This window comes from Thrips palmi, unplaced genomic scaffold, assembly GCF_012932325.1.
Source record: "Thrips palmi isolate BJ-2018 unplaced genomic scaffold, TpBJ-2018v1 HiC_scaffold_8, whole genome shotgun sequence".
Classification (NCBI taxonomy): domain Eukaryota; kingdom Metazoa; phylum Arthropoda; class Insecta; order Thysanoptera; family Thripidae; genus Thrips; species Thrips palmi.
The window spans coordinates 14,131,602-14,146,915 of NW_023144635.1; the positions used below are offsets into that span (position 1 = coordinate 14,131,602).

The 15,314-nt window shown below is 39.7% G+C and overlaps 2 protein-coding genes and 2 long non-coding RNA genes across 5 annotated transcripts; 1 reads left to right on the top strand and 3 right to left on the bottom strand.

Moving 5' to 3' along the window:
• Positions 1 to 14: 14 nt before the first annotated feature.
• Positions 15 to 2,017, bottom strand: LOC117653434. 2 transcript variants are annotated; one of them, XR_004588231.1, is made up of 4 exons: positions 1,804 to 2,017; positions 544 to 703; positions 251 to 402; positions 15 to 137 (listed from the first exon to the last, which is right to left on the bottom strand). It is a non-coding gene; the product is annotated as an uncharacterized LOC117653434 (long non-coding RNA). The 2 variants fall into 2 exon arrangements; XR_004588230.1 differs by having other exon boundaries at positions 251 to 703.
• Positions 2,018 to 2,829: 812 nt separating this feature from the next.
• LOC117653541 lies at positions 2,830 to 5,725 on the bottom strand. The gene is made up of 5 exons (XR_004588238.1): positions 5,608 to 5,725; positions 5,230 to 5,346; positions 4,908 to 5,112; positions 4,647 to 4,812; positions 2,830 to 3,558 (listed from the first exon to the last, which is right to left on the bottom strand). It is a non-coding gene; the product is annotated as an uncharacterized LOC117653541 (long non-coding RNA).
• A 329-nt stretch (positions 5,726 to 6,054) lies between these two features.
• Positions 6,055 to 10,345, top strand: LOC117653540. The gene is made up of 7 exons (XM_034399282.1): positions 6,055 to 6,834; positions 7,266 to 7,498; positions 7,587 to 8,198; positions 8,271 to 8,427; positions 8,509 to 8,657; positions 8,733 to 8,886; positions 8,970 to 10,345. Exons 1-7 carry the CDS (start codon positions 6,709 to 6,711, stop codon positions 9,342 to 9,344), a joined length of 1,806 nt encoding a protein of 601 aa, XP_034255173.1. The 5' UTR covers positions 6,055 to 6,708; the 3' UTR covers positions 9,345 to 10,345.
• Positions 10,346 to 12,103: 1,758 nt separating this feature from the next.
• On the bottom strand, positions 12,104 to 13,809 carry LOC117653651. Its single transcript, XM_034399455.1, has 4 exons — positions 13,624 to 13,809; positions 13,313 to 13,472; positions 13,110 to 13,229; positions 12,104 to 12,418 (listed from the first exon to the last, which is right to left on the bottom strand). Exons 2-4 carry the CDS (start codon positions 13,358 to 13,360, stop codon positions 12,104 to 12,106), a joined length of 483 nt encoding a protein of 160 aa, XP_034255346.1. The 5' UTR covers positions 13,361 to 13,472; positions 13,624 to 13,809.
• Positions 13,810 to 15,314: the final 1,505 nt, after the last annotated feature.

Consider the following 15,314-nt stretch of genomic DNA (forward strand, 5'->3'; position numbering starts at 1 on the left):
CTCAAAAATCTCACCATAACAGCTGTTTCCCTTTGCAAAAGCAAACCATTCTGGCAACAGAAATTTACCAGTTTGACAACAGGACACAAAAGCGTATTCTTTCATGAAGATTCATGAAGACTCTAATATATCCAAGCCTGAAACATAACAGTTTTCACTGCAACATAACAAATTTCTACTTCATAACTGAGTGAACTGAAAGAAAGAAAAGTGACACTCGAACAAGTTGTTGCCAGAATAAATATTATACCTTTAATTAGACAAGAAGATTACGAATGCATTCAGCAAGCTGCATAAGCTAAGCTTCACATTGTGATGAATCAAAAAGAGATTGTGCAGCAGAAGAGTTAAGACAGCCACAGCAGTGTTGAATTAGCTGCCTACTGAGGAATGGTTCTCAAGCTAAAACAAAGAGAGGCAACATATGAGGAACCAGCGATGCAAAGGCTGGGACAAAAAGTTACGAAAGAGATTCAACTGCAACAGGCAGGCAGCCAGGCTAGGCAGACAGACAGGCTAGGCAGACAATATTTTCTTACTTACTGCTGGAGTAGCGCGGTGTTGTGTGTTAGTTTCTTGATGACATCTTGAATCGATAGTCAGGCTCTCTTCAAGGCTTTGCTGCACATACTCAAAGGAATCCCCCAGGCTGACTTGAATTCAGAGACAAAATTGTAGCACCACTGTTTCCTTCTTCTCTGATCTGAAAAAAATGTTACAAACTGAAATTATGAAGAGATTTAGCAGCAAAAATCTAGTCCCACTAGAGAGCTAAGACAAGCCTTCCATGTGGAGCTTGCCACTGTGGGAAATGTGACAAGATAAGGATGCAATACTCTTGGCACTTGAGCATTGAGAGGACAACAGGGTTGTTAACGTTACTTTATAGAGTAAAGACTTTACCAGCGTTACCGTTACCTTTACTGTAACGATAACGGTAACGCGTTACTTTTTGAGAAATGAGTAAAGTAACGACGTTACCGTTACCAAAGAGGAGTAACGCGGTAACGGCGTTACCGTTACCGCGAGGCATCAAAAAGAGCTACAAACCTATATTTTTCTCCCTTTCTCTCCCTGCTGTGATCAGCTCATTTGCCAAGGCGCTCAATCTGTTTCTGAGAGCAACAAATAAGCGTCTACACTCAGAAAAAAATCTTTCAACACTTGCACTTTTCTGAGTGTAGACGCTTATTTGTTGCTCTCAGAAACAGATTGAGCGATGCATCACTTGAAAAAGAGGTCCCATCGGCCATGAATTGGCAATATTGGTAGAAGTAGGTGCAGAAGTTTACATTAAGTAATGTTAATCATTTAAATTTTACTGTCTTAACTTTGACTTTAAAATAAGTGGCAATATTGGGAGAAGTAGGTGCAGAAGTTTACATTAGAACGTGTTAAACATTAAAATTTTACTGTCTTTACTTTCATTTTAAAATAATCGTAGTTCACCCCAGCAATTTTAACCGGTAAAATTGTGGCTTTTAAGGAATTTTAGGATTTGAAGTAACGATAACGGCTTTACTGCGTTACCTGTAACGGTAACGCGTTACTTTTTCAGAAGTCGGTAAAGGAACGACGTTACCGTTACTCAAACCCGAAGTAACGGTAACGGTAACGCGTTACCTTTAAAAAGTAACGTTAACAACCCTGGAGGACAAGTTAGGTGGAATCATTGTCACAAAGGAAGAATAAACATTAATAGAAAATAAAAACACATTGAAAAACTGGGATATAAATTGTGAACATTATTTCACCCTGACCAAACACCAGAGTCTGACCTATGATCTACTCAAATCAACTCACCTCGGCCTTGTGAAGAACCAGAGATTGCGCAGGACAAGCAAACAGAGAAGCCAGGGGTTTCAGATAGAAGTGTGATTGATCCATTCGAGTGAAAGCTTTCAAGCTGTCAAACTGGGCAACAGTCCTAAAAAAGAGAAACACAAACTTTACATGCCAGCAAAAATATCATTTCAACTATCTGATTCACTCAGAGTGAGGAATCCCAACATGAAGAAAAAAAATGTTGGTATCAGCCTTTCCCCCAAAATTAAAACACGACAAGTTTCACCCCCAAGTGTGGAATATTTCCTCCCCAGCAAACTTTTACACACAGTTCAAAAAAGTACCAACAGAACAGCATAAGTTAAAGTACAAAACAACCACACTCCAGATAGTATTTGTTGTCAGCCTAATTTAGGTACTCTGCAAACTCAAGTGTGTGCCAGGCACACACTTCCTGGTGCATGCCTGCAGGCACACACTTCCTGGTGCATGCCTGCAGGCACACACTTCCTGGTGCATGCCTCAGGCACACACTTGCCGTCGCTCATGCATGCATACAAGAAAGTGTGTGCCTGAGGCATGCTCCAGGAAGTGTGTGCCTGCCAGGCATGCAGAAAAGAAGTGAGTGTCTGCCAGGCATGCACCAGGAAGTGTCTGCCTGCAGGCATGCACCCGGAAGTGTGTGCCTGCAGGCATGCACCAGGAAGTGTGTGCCTGGCACACACTTGAGTTTGCAGAGTAGAGGCAAGTGCTGCTGAGAAAGAGGAAATGACATGCCTAAGCTGCGCAGCTAATTTGGCCCAGCTTATTAATTCAGCTGTATCGCAAGGGAATCACATTTCATTCAGAAAGCGAATGTTTTTAGCTGGAGCTCATGCAGCCAATTATTTCTATCTGTGCAGTTTGCCAGGTGTCCTTTTAATGCATTCAGGCAGCATTTAAACAGCAGCAAAGCATCAAAAGGCCTGCATGAAGTTACACGGGCAACCCTCAAAACATCACTCAATGGACTGAGCTATCAGTGAAGCTGGCCGTAATCACAGCACACAGCTTTGCCAGATCATGGTGACAAAATAGGAAGATTACTTGTAACGAAACAGCCTCCACCAAACGTGAATTGTTTGGTTTTAAAAAGGTCGGCCCAAAAGAGCTCCCAACTCATCACAGTGAGCCGGCCCAGTGTAGAGCTCTCAGCTCGACAGAGAGAAATCCAGTTCTTGGTGGGCATATCAGATGAAAGCAGACATCCAGAACTGTAGTCGGCCCTTGTATACTTTGAGCACACAACTGAAAGGACTTTAATAACCATATCATTCGATACAATACTGAAAGGCGAAATGTTTTGCATAAGATACCTATCAGCATGGATTATGCCCCTCTAAGCTGCTGTTGTCCAGCTCGCACCACCAAGGTGAATCACCGTGATTAAGTTGTCAGGAAAACTGAGCCTGACAAACTTATCACAGGGAATAACCAGTACATTCATCAACCACACACAGTGGGAGCAAATTGAAAATGCCTGTTCTGTTCGAAATGCAAAGTGATGCGATGATCCTTCACATTCATTCAATCATCGTGGAGTCAAGATAGATTCCACTACAGCTAACCAGCCAACAAGACCTTCAATGCTGACAATTGTGTACATTTGTAGCACCACGTACATTCAGTCACAGACTCAACAAGGAACAGACTCACCAAAAGTTGACAAACACACTCAGCAGCCCTCCCAACTCCAAAGTCTGAAACCATTCTCGTAATCCATCACATCAGCATCTGCAAAAAAAAAATAAAGAGAAAGATGAAAAGAGATTTAAATCCTGCACCATATTCAGTCACATGGAAGAACTTCTAAGAAGGAAAGGGTGATTCCGCGCGTAGAGGGCGTTTTCGTGTCCACACCCTCCCCAGAGCGAACTTATTCGAGTGCAGTCCATTTATACACTTAAGAATCTTGTTTGGCACTAGAATAGCTTGTTCCCTTTGGATACGGACTTTCAAAGCTAACATGTGACGCGGGAGAGGGGCCAAAAGGGTCGATTTTGTAAGTTCCGTCATGTCCATTCGCACCTTACACCAACTTTGCGGCTCTATAACCCTGCGTTCCATTCAAATCTTCGAATTCCACACACACCCATCAAATCTTTAACTAATAGTGACTATCTTGCTTGAATTTGAAGATCGTATATTGATTGGAACTGTACTTTCAGAACGCGTACTAAATGTCCACCGCACTCCGACTTTTACCTTAGCGGTTTCAAAGTAAGCACCAAAAAAACTACTAGGAGTGCTTCCTGCTCAAAACCACCGCCGTATTCAGAATCAGCACGGTCTGTTTACCATATGAACGAATTTCGGTGGTGAAAAAGTGAGGGGGGTGAGTGTGCGAGTGGAAGTTGTGTGTGAAATCGGTGGGTTGTAACAATTGGTGTAATTTCCGTATGCCCCTCTCGCTCCTCGTCTATTGGGTTTTGAAAGACATTCTACACGTGAAAAGATGTGTCTTGACGTCGAACTAGTGTGCCAAACTTATGGCATATTTCTGTGGCGATATGCAGTTGCAGTGAGCCAGAAACACCTGTTTGTAATTTCCGTGAAGCGTAATTCCCGTCATATTTTCAGTTAATTTCGTCATATTTTATAGGGGGAGAAAACGAAAGTCAACTTTTAGCTCGCCCACGCTCAGAGTGTCTTCCTGGGGTTCAATTGATGCCATCTAGGCCAAATTCCGGCCGAACAAGCAGGATTGATTACTTGACTTTCTTAGGTGGCTAAAACGGCCCCTACGCACGGAATCACCCGAAAACGTACAGACAGGTATTCAGAAGGGATATGGTGCATTGCACTGGGAAATATTTTCTTACATTACTGCTGAAGTAGTGCTGGTCTCATGTGAAAAGTTCTTGCTGACTTCAGGAATCAATGGCCAGGCACTCTTCAGGGCCTTGCTGCACTTGCTCAAAGAAATCCTTCAGGATGACTTGAATTTGAAGACAAAGTAATGGCACCACTGTTTCATTCTCCCCTGATCTGAAATAGTGTTACATACAAAAATTAGGCGAGCCCAGTGCGAGAGATAATAAAGCTGCCCTCAGAAAGACAATAGGGGCACAACAATAACTTACCTACATAAGGAGCTGCACCGGTCTCCTTCGGACTCCTTCACATCCAGTCAGCAAGTGGCCGTCCCACTACCATAAAAAGCTGGGAGGGATTCTTCAACACACAAAAGCACTGCCTTGTCGTCCAACTTTGCTTTTCTTTACAACTGGAGAAGCTGATTTCACAAATTCAGCACCTGCACCCTTGCCTCATCCTTCAGTCCAAGGCCTGAAAACGAAAGTGACACACAAAATAAGAAGAAAGACACCAGAGCCAGTCTGTGGCGTAACAGGTGTGTGTTGCCCTTAGAAACCAAAGACCCACTTCAACTCGCTTCAAACTGACCTTTATTTTCTTGAAGAGTTGAATGTGTGTTGGAAATTGACACTGTCTGCATTACCATTTCAAAAGGAATGGAGACAACTTCATCCTCTGACACAGAACAGGTTTGAATTCGGTGAACTGGAATAGAGGAAGAATATAGAGAGTTTCAATCGTTTAAATCTTGTCGAAATCAGAAACCTGTCTGAAAACCTGATCAAAGTTAGCGCACCTCTGAAAGCTGAAAACTTATTCTGATGCTCTGTAGAACTTAGGCCATCAATATCAGAATACGTTTTCAGAGGTGCATGAATTTTGATCAGGATTTCAGGCATTTCACTGACATTCTGACAAAATTTTCAACGACTGTGCAGAAACTGAAGAAGGCAGAATGTGACTTACCAATTAACCTTCTGTTGCGCTGCCTGGTGGGTTTCACCGCATGAAACAGGGCTTCTTGGCTGACCCAAATGGAGGCAGTCTCCGGAACACTCTGAATCCATTTCTAGTGGTCATGGATGGAAAAAGCTGCTTGAAAGGGCACATCAAAACCTGTCAAAATATTATTGGTATTACTTCCAAAAACTTTGCAGTGCAGCAAGCACTGTAAAGATGGCCGTGTTTTGAATGCATAAGGTACACGTAGACCGAAACAAATAGGAGATGCAGAGAAGCCGAAGAGGTTAAGAGGTTAGGACGGATGCGAGGATTACGCCCAGAGGTAAGCACACTGAAGTCATACCTCGGAAATTACTCCCGCACTGTTAAAATAGATATGAAATCGTCTGGTTAAGATTCCTCACTGACAGACGGTGGCAATATTTAACATGATTTCACAAGTACTCGATCAACAACGAGTCTGTTGCCAATCAATCTGCACAGTTTCGGAACGGGACGGGACATGAAGAGAAACGCAGAGAAGCACCGAACCTTAACGCCCCGGCTCAGAAGTAATCACTTGCTCACAGACACATTATTATTCCGTAAAAAGACATTGCCCGATATCGAGTGGCCACTTCGTCCGTTGACGGTTTGAACTGCACGGAGACAGACAACAACAGACTCGGAGTGGGCGGAGAGAGGGGGGTGAGGCTACATTCGCGGTCGAAATCGGCCAACGTATCGGCGTCAAACTTACTCCTACGCCTTTCTATACCATTTATCAAAATAATTACATGTAAAGAACACGCTGCAGCGGCAGCTCTATTAAAAACACATAATCCGACAAGCATCTTGCGCAGCTGCTATCCGCACCACGCACCTGCAAATAAAGTGGAGCGAACTGCAAACTGCCTTCTCCCCCACCCTTCCCTTCTCCACCCGCTCCGACCGAGCTCGTGCCCAAAGGCACGAAGACGCGTCGCACGTCGGTCGCACGTCTGCGGCTCGTGTGGTTCCGCACGAAGACGGTCGCTCGTCAGGTCGCTCGTTTCGCTTCGCGTCCAGACTCGGGCTGGTTCGGGCGAGTATTTACATCTTACATCAAGTTTCACGAACTATTTTATGGACATGACAGCAAACGATATCACAGTTGTTCAATTCACTGACAGTGAGTTGTTAGACCTACCTAATCATGTTGATTCGCTACTGAAATCCAATGGTCATTTCAAAGATGATGGCGTTTTGCTGGTAATTCTTGTTTTCTTTAAGTGAGGGTGATTGTGCGGTGTGTCTATAGTAGAAATGCAGTAACTTTTTTCCCTAATTGCACGTTGCAAAACGGTTTATTAGTTACTCCTTGGGTTTTAACATTTAAGTACCTTGATTCATGACCTATGACTTTTGCACAATCTAAAATAAGTTCTACTGCTCTGACCGCAGTTCTCCTGAAATACGTCTATATTTTACCTTTTTGTTTAATATCCTGATAAGTCTCTTAAAATTGTTACGAGTGAATTTCACACTCTTCTTTATTCCACTTACCAAAGAGGGATAGTTAAAATTTTAATCAGAGGTACTTTATTGTTCATCTAGGTCTGCTGTCGAATTTTGGTTATTCTTGAAAAGGAGTGAGATCGTTGTGGCTCTGTTATTTACATGTCTTTTTCATCTGTCTCCAGTTCAACATGTGTGAGAAATCTGGTGGAGGGACATCTCTCCTGGATTTGTTAAATAAATACAGTGTTGATCTACAAGAAGTGAAGAAGGTTAATCCAATTTGTTTACCCAAATGCGATGATTTCTATGGGCACATTACAATAGGTCACAATGATCTGAATGTGGAAGAGAAGAGTGAAGCTTTGGCTTTGTTTCTAAATCCTTTAAGCTATTCAGTTTCACCAGAAAACTGTTGGTATGATACCTGCATTTTAATTCCTTTTATTTTTGAAATTGGTTGTGTCATGTCACTTATGTTATTTTCTTTGTTTTTGTCCGGCTAGCCTCTCTGTGTTAAATGGATTGGGTTCAGAGGAACTCTTGAATCATTTCTTTCTAAAAGAGCTACGTGCAAACTCAGAGACACCACCCCAGTACCAACGGCCCTCTAATGTTACAACTTTGAAACAAAGGGCTACTAGAACAAGGAACAAAAGGATTAAGTTTGAAGAGGCATTTCGGAGTCTTCCGTCAGACAAGAGCAGATGCGCCAAATTGTTGGAAGAGTTACGTAGCTCACACAAGAAAAATGAAAAAGATTCAGTTGTATTCTGTACCTGTTGGAAATGTGTGTACTCTGAATCAGTCTTGAAAGTAACAGAAGATGGAGAGACTGTGGAAGATCCTGTTGCAACTGCTAAATACTATCAAGGGAAAGGATTTTTCTATGCAAACGGCATCGAAGTTGGGGCCGACAACGTAAACATGATCTCTGGTAGTTTCTCTTTGTCATTCCTTAATGTGCTCAGTCTGACGTCACATCTGGACCATTTCTATCCTGGAGTGAATAGTCCATTTTTATATTTTGGTGGTCCTCATTCCTTCTTCCCAGTTCATGTGGAGGATTTGTCTCTTTTCAGTATCAATTTCTTACATCATGGGCACCCTAAACTATGGTAACTTGTGTGTTAATGTTGTTTCATAAAAGATTTTACTTACATATTAACAGTTTCTTCATTGTGTCACAGGGTCATCATCCCACCAACATCAGTAGCCAAACTACATTTTTTTTTGTCTAGAGAGTTTACCTCTCCTACCCAGGGTTCCTGCCACAATTTGTTACGGCACAAATATCACCTGCCAACACCAAACTGGCTGAAAAGAAATGGAATACCTTTCAAAGTGGTAACTATTAATACATTACTCCCAAATCTCATTAGGAAATGTTGGTTCTCCATTGTCATATCATGTCTGTTTTACTTTCAGGTGATTCAAAGACAAGGTCAGGGTGTAGTAGTTACCCCAAATGCAGCACATTTTGGTTTTAACTTGGGGTATAACATTGCAGAAGCGGCAAATTTTGGGACTGTATCATGGATTCCGTATGGCATTGTCAGTACAACATGCACTTGTTTGTAAGTTCTAAAACAAGTTGAAATTAGTAGTTGTTCTGCTGCCTTGTTTATTTTTTTTCTGAATTATTATTACAGGTTGCACCAGGCACATCCAGATTTGGAACTTCTTGTTCAAACTTTCCAACCTGATATGCTCAGTGCATATCGAAACCAAAGAATTCCTTGTGTTGATAACGATCCTAATTTTTATAAAAGTATTGTGTGCAATACAATTTGGAAAGAAGCATGTGTATGTACTACAGGGTACAAATTTAATCTTATCATTGGTCCAATTTTATTATTTTGGTTGTTTGTTTTAATTTATTTTCCTAGGACGAAGGTTGTGATGCTACTGCTACTCTTCAAGACGAATCACTACAGAGGGGAGGAGCAGCTCAAGTGGAAGCACCAGTTATGTACCTAATTAAGTGCCCCAAGAAGCCCTCCAAAAGGAAGCTTATAATGTGTTCACTGTGTGATACCACTTACGAAGGTGGCCACAAGAAACGTTTGCTTGATCACATGAAGAGTGTTCATCCACAGCCTTCAGCTGATGAAAAAGAACTTATGCAAAAATCACTGCTTGAAATGTTCCCAGAAAGAATACCAAAAATGGTTAAGAAAGAGTGTAAGAAGTGTGGCAAACCTGTAGCCAGATCTATGAAGGCACATCAAAGCAGCTCAGCTTGCATTAAGGGGGACCCTTAGTGTGTATTTTTTTTTCTTTTTTTTTTCTTTGCAACATGAAAATGAAACCAGTGCAAGTCAGGAAGTATAAATAAAAGGGTATGATTTACAAAAAACCTTTATTTTCTCAGCAACCTTTTCAAAAAGCACTACAACCTAAATAAGAAATAATTTAATTCAAGTCGATTCTATCTTTCTTGGAATGGTGCTTTGCCTCTGCTGTGCAGACCAATTATCTGTGTCGTCAAGAGTGTTTAAAATACTCTATTGGCTTCAATATTACAGCTTAAGACGGAGCATTTAATATAATCAAACATGATAATTGCAAAACAACATTGAGAAAGGAACACATGTATGTAGGCACAGTCTCTTAAGGACACAGAAATTCACCCAAAACCTTTAGATAGTTACTTAAAATAGAAGTAATTCATTGGATTGTTACGTCTAATCAAACAAGAACACACCAATAAGTACATTTTGATGCTATTGTCAAGCCACTAATTCTTAAAGAAATGACCTGATTCGGTGTGAGACTGCTTTACAGAGCAGTACATTTCCTTGAACCTTACAAAACTTGAAATGAAAAAGATAAAAACAGAACATGCACTATAAATCAGACACAATTCGTCTTAGAAATTACTAGAAGACATATGATTTGACGCTCACTGTATCTTGATATTGCTTCTGCAGCCAAGAAAAATGAACACCTACCCACTCCCCAAAGAATTTAGAACAACACTACTTGGTAATCTCATTACCATCCATAGTAATCAAGTAATAACATTTTACAGACAGTAAACCTCTTCCCTCAAGAAACAAATATTCTTTACCACTTCACAAACAACATACCACAGATGAATAGAGAAAAGTTTATTAGTAAGGGGGGACCCTAGTGAAAAACTGGCCAAAATTGCCAAAAAATGTATTTTCAAAGTTCGAAGATAAAAATGTGCATAGAAGGTTTCAGATTCAACAGGTTGAACACCTTTAAGCTAAGTGGATAGTTTCTTAATAATTTGGAAAGAAATAACATTGACATCAGTTGTCGTTGGCTTATACGCTCAACTTCACAGCTTTGCTCAGTCGACAAAAAAAATTGTCGTAGAAAGACTTACTGCGTTCCTGGTTGACACCCACATGAGTCGTCTTGCATAGACTCTTTTCTTTGATGACTTGTCATCAATTCTCAGAGACGGAATCTTGATCAGCCCTACTTTCTTTTACAAACACCTAAAAGTTTGAAAAAAAAAGGCAAATAAATCACTCTTTTTAAATGTTAAAATTTGAAAATTCATATCTCAGGACAGAAGTTGAAATTGAAAATTATGTCACTGGCATCTCTTCTACACAACTTCAGGATAACCCAAAAAAAATTTCCATTCCAATGAAAGAAGCAGGAAGATTTTTCCCCAACACTCTAAAAAACACTAAAAAGCAACTTTTCTCAGAGACCGTTCAACATTATGGATTGAATTTGGTTTTAGGAACTCACCATGATGAACCTAATAATTAATCAAAGTTGCAACTTTCTGGGACTATTTTAAAGCCTACTTGAAAGTTTCACCAGGGTACCCCCTTAAGTAGGGTCTTCAGATTAAAACCACATTGATGCATTCTACAAATTCATCACATAACACTCACTAAGTTTCAGCGTCTCTAATAGATATACATTCCTCTAGCATTTAAAATGATATCCCTCATTTGAATAGACACAATTTGCCTGCTTACAGATGTGACCCAAGGTACTCTGTACATTGATTTTGCTTCTAAAGCCATGCAAAATAAATACCCACCCACTCCCCACAGAATTTATAACAACACTACTTGGTAATTTCATTACCTTCCAAAGTAATCAAGTTATAACATTTTACAGATAGTAAACCTCTTCCTTCAAGAAACAGAAATTCTTTACCACTTCACAAACTACATAAACAAGTATACATACTACAGATGAAAGGAGAAAAGTTCATTTTTAAGTAGGCTCTTTAGATCAAAACCACACTGATGCATTCTACAAATTCATCACATAACACACAGTAAGTTTTAGCGTCCCTAGTAGATATACATTCCTGTAGCATTTAAAATGTTTTCCCTCCTTTGAATAGACACAATTTGCCTAAGAAATAACTTGCTTACAGATGTGACCCAAAGTACTCTGTACATTGATTTTGCTTCTAAAGCCATGCAAAATAAATACCTACCCACTCCCCAATGAATTTATAACAACACCACTTGGTAATCTCATTACCTTCCATAGTAATCAAGTTATAACATTTTACAGATAGTAAACCTCTTCCTTCAAGAAACAAAAATTCTTTACCACTTCACAAACAACATAAACAAGTACACATACTACAGATGAAAGGAGAAAAGTTCATTTTTAAGTAGACTCTTCAGATCAAAACCACACTGATGCATTCTGCAAATTCATCACATTATATGCAGTTAGTTTCATCGTCACCAACATCCAAATCAAAAGACACCAATAGATACACATTCCTCTAGCGTTTAAAACGTTTTCTCCCTTTTTATAGACACAATGTGCCTTAGAAATTACGTGAATAGAGATGTGACTTAACGGAAAATTGAAATGGCTTCAGAAGCCGTGCAAAATAAATACATACCCACTCCCCAAAGAAATTATAACTACACCACATGGTTATCATATTACCTTCCAATGTAATGAAGATTAAGTTATTTTACATGGTAATACCATTACCTGAATTGAAAAATCTCATGCAACCAAAATTGCATCACACTCTTGATTACAAAATTATGCATCACTTATCTTCACGTTTCATTCTTCTCCGAAAAGTGTAGGACTTTTGAGGACAACCATATTTCATTTTGGTAGAAAACACATAATTCCTCATATTTTGACGATGACTGGACATAATGTGGTGAGACATATCCACCAATCCCCAATAGTTCTTTGAGAAGATCCTCTTACAACCCGGACACTTAATCGTTACCAACTGCTTCTTGCTTACATGAGAGCGTTTGTTGATGTCGTTTTCTCCTGGTTGCCTCACATCATCTTGTCGTGTTTCAATCTTCATTTCGGTTAAGATGAACTTCATGTTATTTTTATGAGCCTGTTAAACAGAAATCAAAGTCTGGAACAATTACTTCTTGATGAATAGGAATTCTCATTTCAACTTTACTTAATCTCCCCTATTTAAAGAAATGGGGTTTTCACATTTATGTGGTCTGCACAAGGATTATGCTTTCTTTTTACATCTGGGCTGTATCAAGTAAAGGAAAATCAACAGATCAACACATCAACGGACCGGGACGGTTTGGGGATGGCTCAATAGGTCTAAAACCAAGAAATATGTTGAAGAAATTGAGTACTTAGGTCATCCTAAGACATTTAATCCAATAGTTTTTACTCCCCGACCCGCCCTGACCCGCCTTGATCCGTTGATCTGTTGATGTGTTGATCTGTTGATTTTCCTTAACTTGATACAGCCCTGGTATCTGCATCTCCTATCTGTTAACAAGCTCTTCTCAGCATTTCACAGTTTCTGCTGGTTTGTTTTCCACATTTCACAGTTTTTACTTACAACGGTCACTGGAAGCCTAATTCCAAAACTAGACCAGGCATATATCATCTACCTTCTCAAAGTGGGCAAATACTTAATTTTAAAATAGCTTTAATGGCATAGTAATTAATAAATAGTAATTAATAAATAGTAATTGATAGTAATGAAAGTAATGATAGTAATGAAAGTAATGATAGTAATGAATAGTAATTAATGAAACACTTCAATTCAGGAAACCTACCGCTGAGGTAGACTTCTTTACATCACTGTTGAGGGCATCAAAGCTGTTACGGAAATCTGTTTCCAATCCAGGATCATCAGGGTCTTCCATCTTAATGTCACATTTGAGAGGCTCTTCCTCCTACAACAAAGATCTCCTAATTTATTGAAAAACAATGCTTTTCATACTTAATAAATAAATAACGACAGTAACAGTGAACAAACCTCCCAGTTCAAAGTTTCCAACTGTGGATTGAGATGTGAATGATCCATCTCATATCGTACTGCTATTGGGCTGTGCTGCCTGAGCCCCAGAGCACTAGAATACCACTGACAGCTGCAGTTTCCATCATCAGGCACAGAGCAAGTAAACCACTTCTTCTTTCTGAATAACAAGCAGAGTTCAAATAGGTTAACCCAAAAGTCATGTAATGATGCACTCATGAAGCTTGTTTCGTTTGATTATCTTCAACAGATAATGTGAAATCCAATTTTTCCTACAAAAGTGAAAAATCCTCAGTACGATTCCGTCTTACATTCTAATGATTTAAGCTTCGAAACGGCCTGCACAGAAAGTAACATCATTGGTTACATTGGCGTTTGTTGATGCTGGGGCCGTGGCCGTCTGCTGGGGGTATGAAAAATTAAGTAGTTGTCATACAATGCTTTCTGCTACCGCTGGGAGGCGAGATTTCTGAACCAACAGAGCCCTCTGTCTGCTTGTTTTCGTTATGACAGTTTGATTATTTCAAAAGGGAGTTACCTTTATTGCCTTTCCCATTTTTGTTTTGATTGAAGAGACGCCTCTGTGATTTCTGCTAACTGCCACTCACATGTCAAGGCATACAGTTTAAATTTTCGTGTTTGTACGGAGCTGTCATTTGAGGTTATTCATGGCAAGGAATGAAAAGATATTTCTGTTAATGATTGTCACTGAGTAGTTTTGGTAAGGGGGGAGTCATAAAGGGATATCCTAGATTTAAGAATGCAAATGTATTTTTGTTTCCTTGTCTCGCACACATCAGTAATTTGAAGATTACTGCTTCCTTGTTTGAGCATTGATAATTTTTTATAATTTTGATAAATGATGAATACCATAGTCATTTGTGTTTGTATGTATGAAGCCTGGCTTCATCTCATTTCCATATCTCCGTCTTTCTTCCATGTATTGTGCTCTTATTTCTTGAGAGAGCGCAGAGTAGCAGGATTCCCCCGTAACATATAATGGACGCTCCCTACTAGTACACAGAGGACATAGCAACTGAAAATCTGAGCTCAAGTAATAAATTATTTTCCTGGTCTATTTATTCTGGTGCCATGGTCGATCAAAGAGGTGGTGGCAGGAAGTGCTGGAAGCCTCCACCCAAAGGAAAGAAACTGATGGTGAAATCCTATCCCAAGAAAAAGGTATGTCTTTGATAGCATGAGAAAGGGTGATAGTAAAAGAAAAATGTGTTTATGTGGAAAGATACTTGCAGGAGACACTAGTGGCGTGCCCTGACGGTGGCACTCTACACTTGTGTCTACTGCTAGTAGCTATCCACACTAGGTACAATTCCTACATGTTTTGCATGCTTTTTGTAATGATTTCATGCATTATTTTTAAAAAGCTGCATCTTCTCATGAAAATATGCACCCAGTATTTGTTTGCATATCCTACTTGAGGCGCAAATAGTATTTTTAGTGCTCATTCAATTTGATTTATCTGCATAATGTCTTAATCGTATTTCTATATCATATTTCTAAATCATAAGTCAGACTTCAGTTTTGTCCGGGGATGAGGATCCAATAAAAAATAAACCCGAAAAAGAAAGTAAAAGTTTTTTAATCCAATGACAACCACAATCAACACTCGTGAAATTACTAGTGAGCCTACTTCTTTTGCAATTCAATATTGAATGGACATTGAAGAGAACCAAACATTAACATATTACGCAACTAATGGAAAATAAGACAAATACATGAATAACTAAATATTTGGTAAAAAAAATGGCTGTGAGACCCAAGCAGCAGAGGCACACTTATCAGAATATTTAAACGAGTCATTCAATTTAAGTCATATGATATGAGTTTCATAGCCAGTTCCATCACTCTGTCTTGAGGAGAATAGTTAGTAGAACTCAATACTGTAGTCGAGTATCGTCCTCTCGGGGGTTGTGTGTCCTTCATCCAATTTAAATGTTTCCATTGGCAAACTGGCACTGGGGAAAGATGTTCCACACAAGTC

What these genes read in the sequence shown, in the direction of transcription:
- LOC117653540 (XM_034399282.1), top strand. Translation starts at nt 6,709, where the DNA reads ATGGACATGACAGCAAACGATATCACAGTTGTTCAATTCACTGACAGT. An exon ending in AAGATGATGGCGTTTTGCTG is followed by an intron (nt 6,835 to 7,265) that starts GTAATTCTTGTT and finishes ATCTGTCTCCAG; the next exon opens with TTCAACATGTGTGAGAAATC. An exon ending in CATGGGCACCCTAAACTATG is followed by an intron (nt 8,199 to 8,270) that starts GTAACTTGTGTG and finishes ATTGTGTCACAG; the next exon opens with GGTCATCATCCCACCAACAT.
- LOC117653651 (XM_034399455.1), bottom strand. Translation starts at nt 13,360, where the DNA reads ATGGATCATTCACATCTCAATCCACAGTTGGAAACTTTGAACTGGGAG. An exon ending in TGGAAACTTTGAACTGGGAG is followed by an intron (nt 13,230 to 13,312) that starts GTTTGTTCACTG and finishes TCTTTGTTGTAG; the next exon opens with GAGGAAGAGCCTCTCAAATG. An exon ending in TAAAGAAGTCTACCTCAGCG is followed by an intron (nt 12,419 to 13,109) that starts GTAGGTTTCCTG and finishes TCTGTTTAACAG; the next exon opens with GCTCATAAAAATAACATGAA.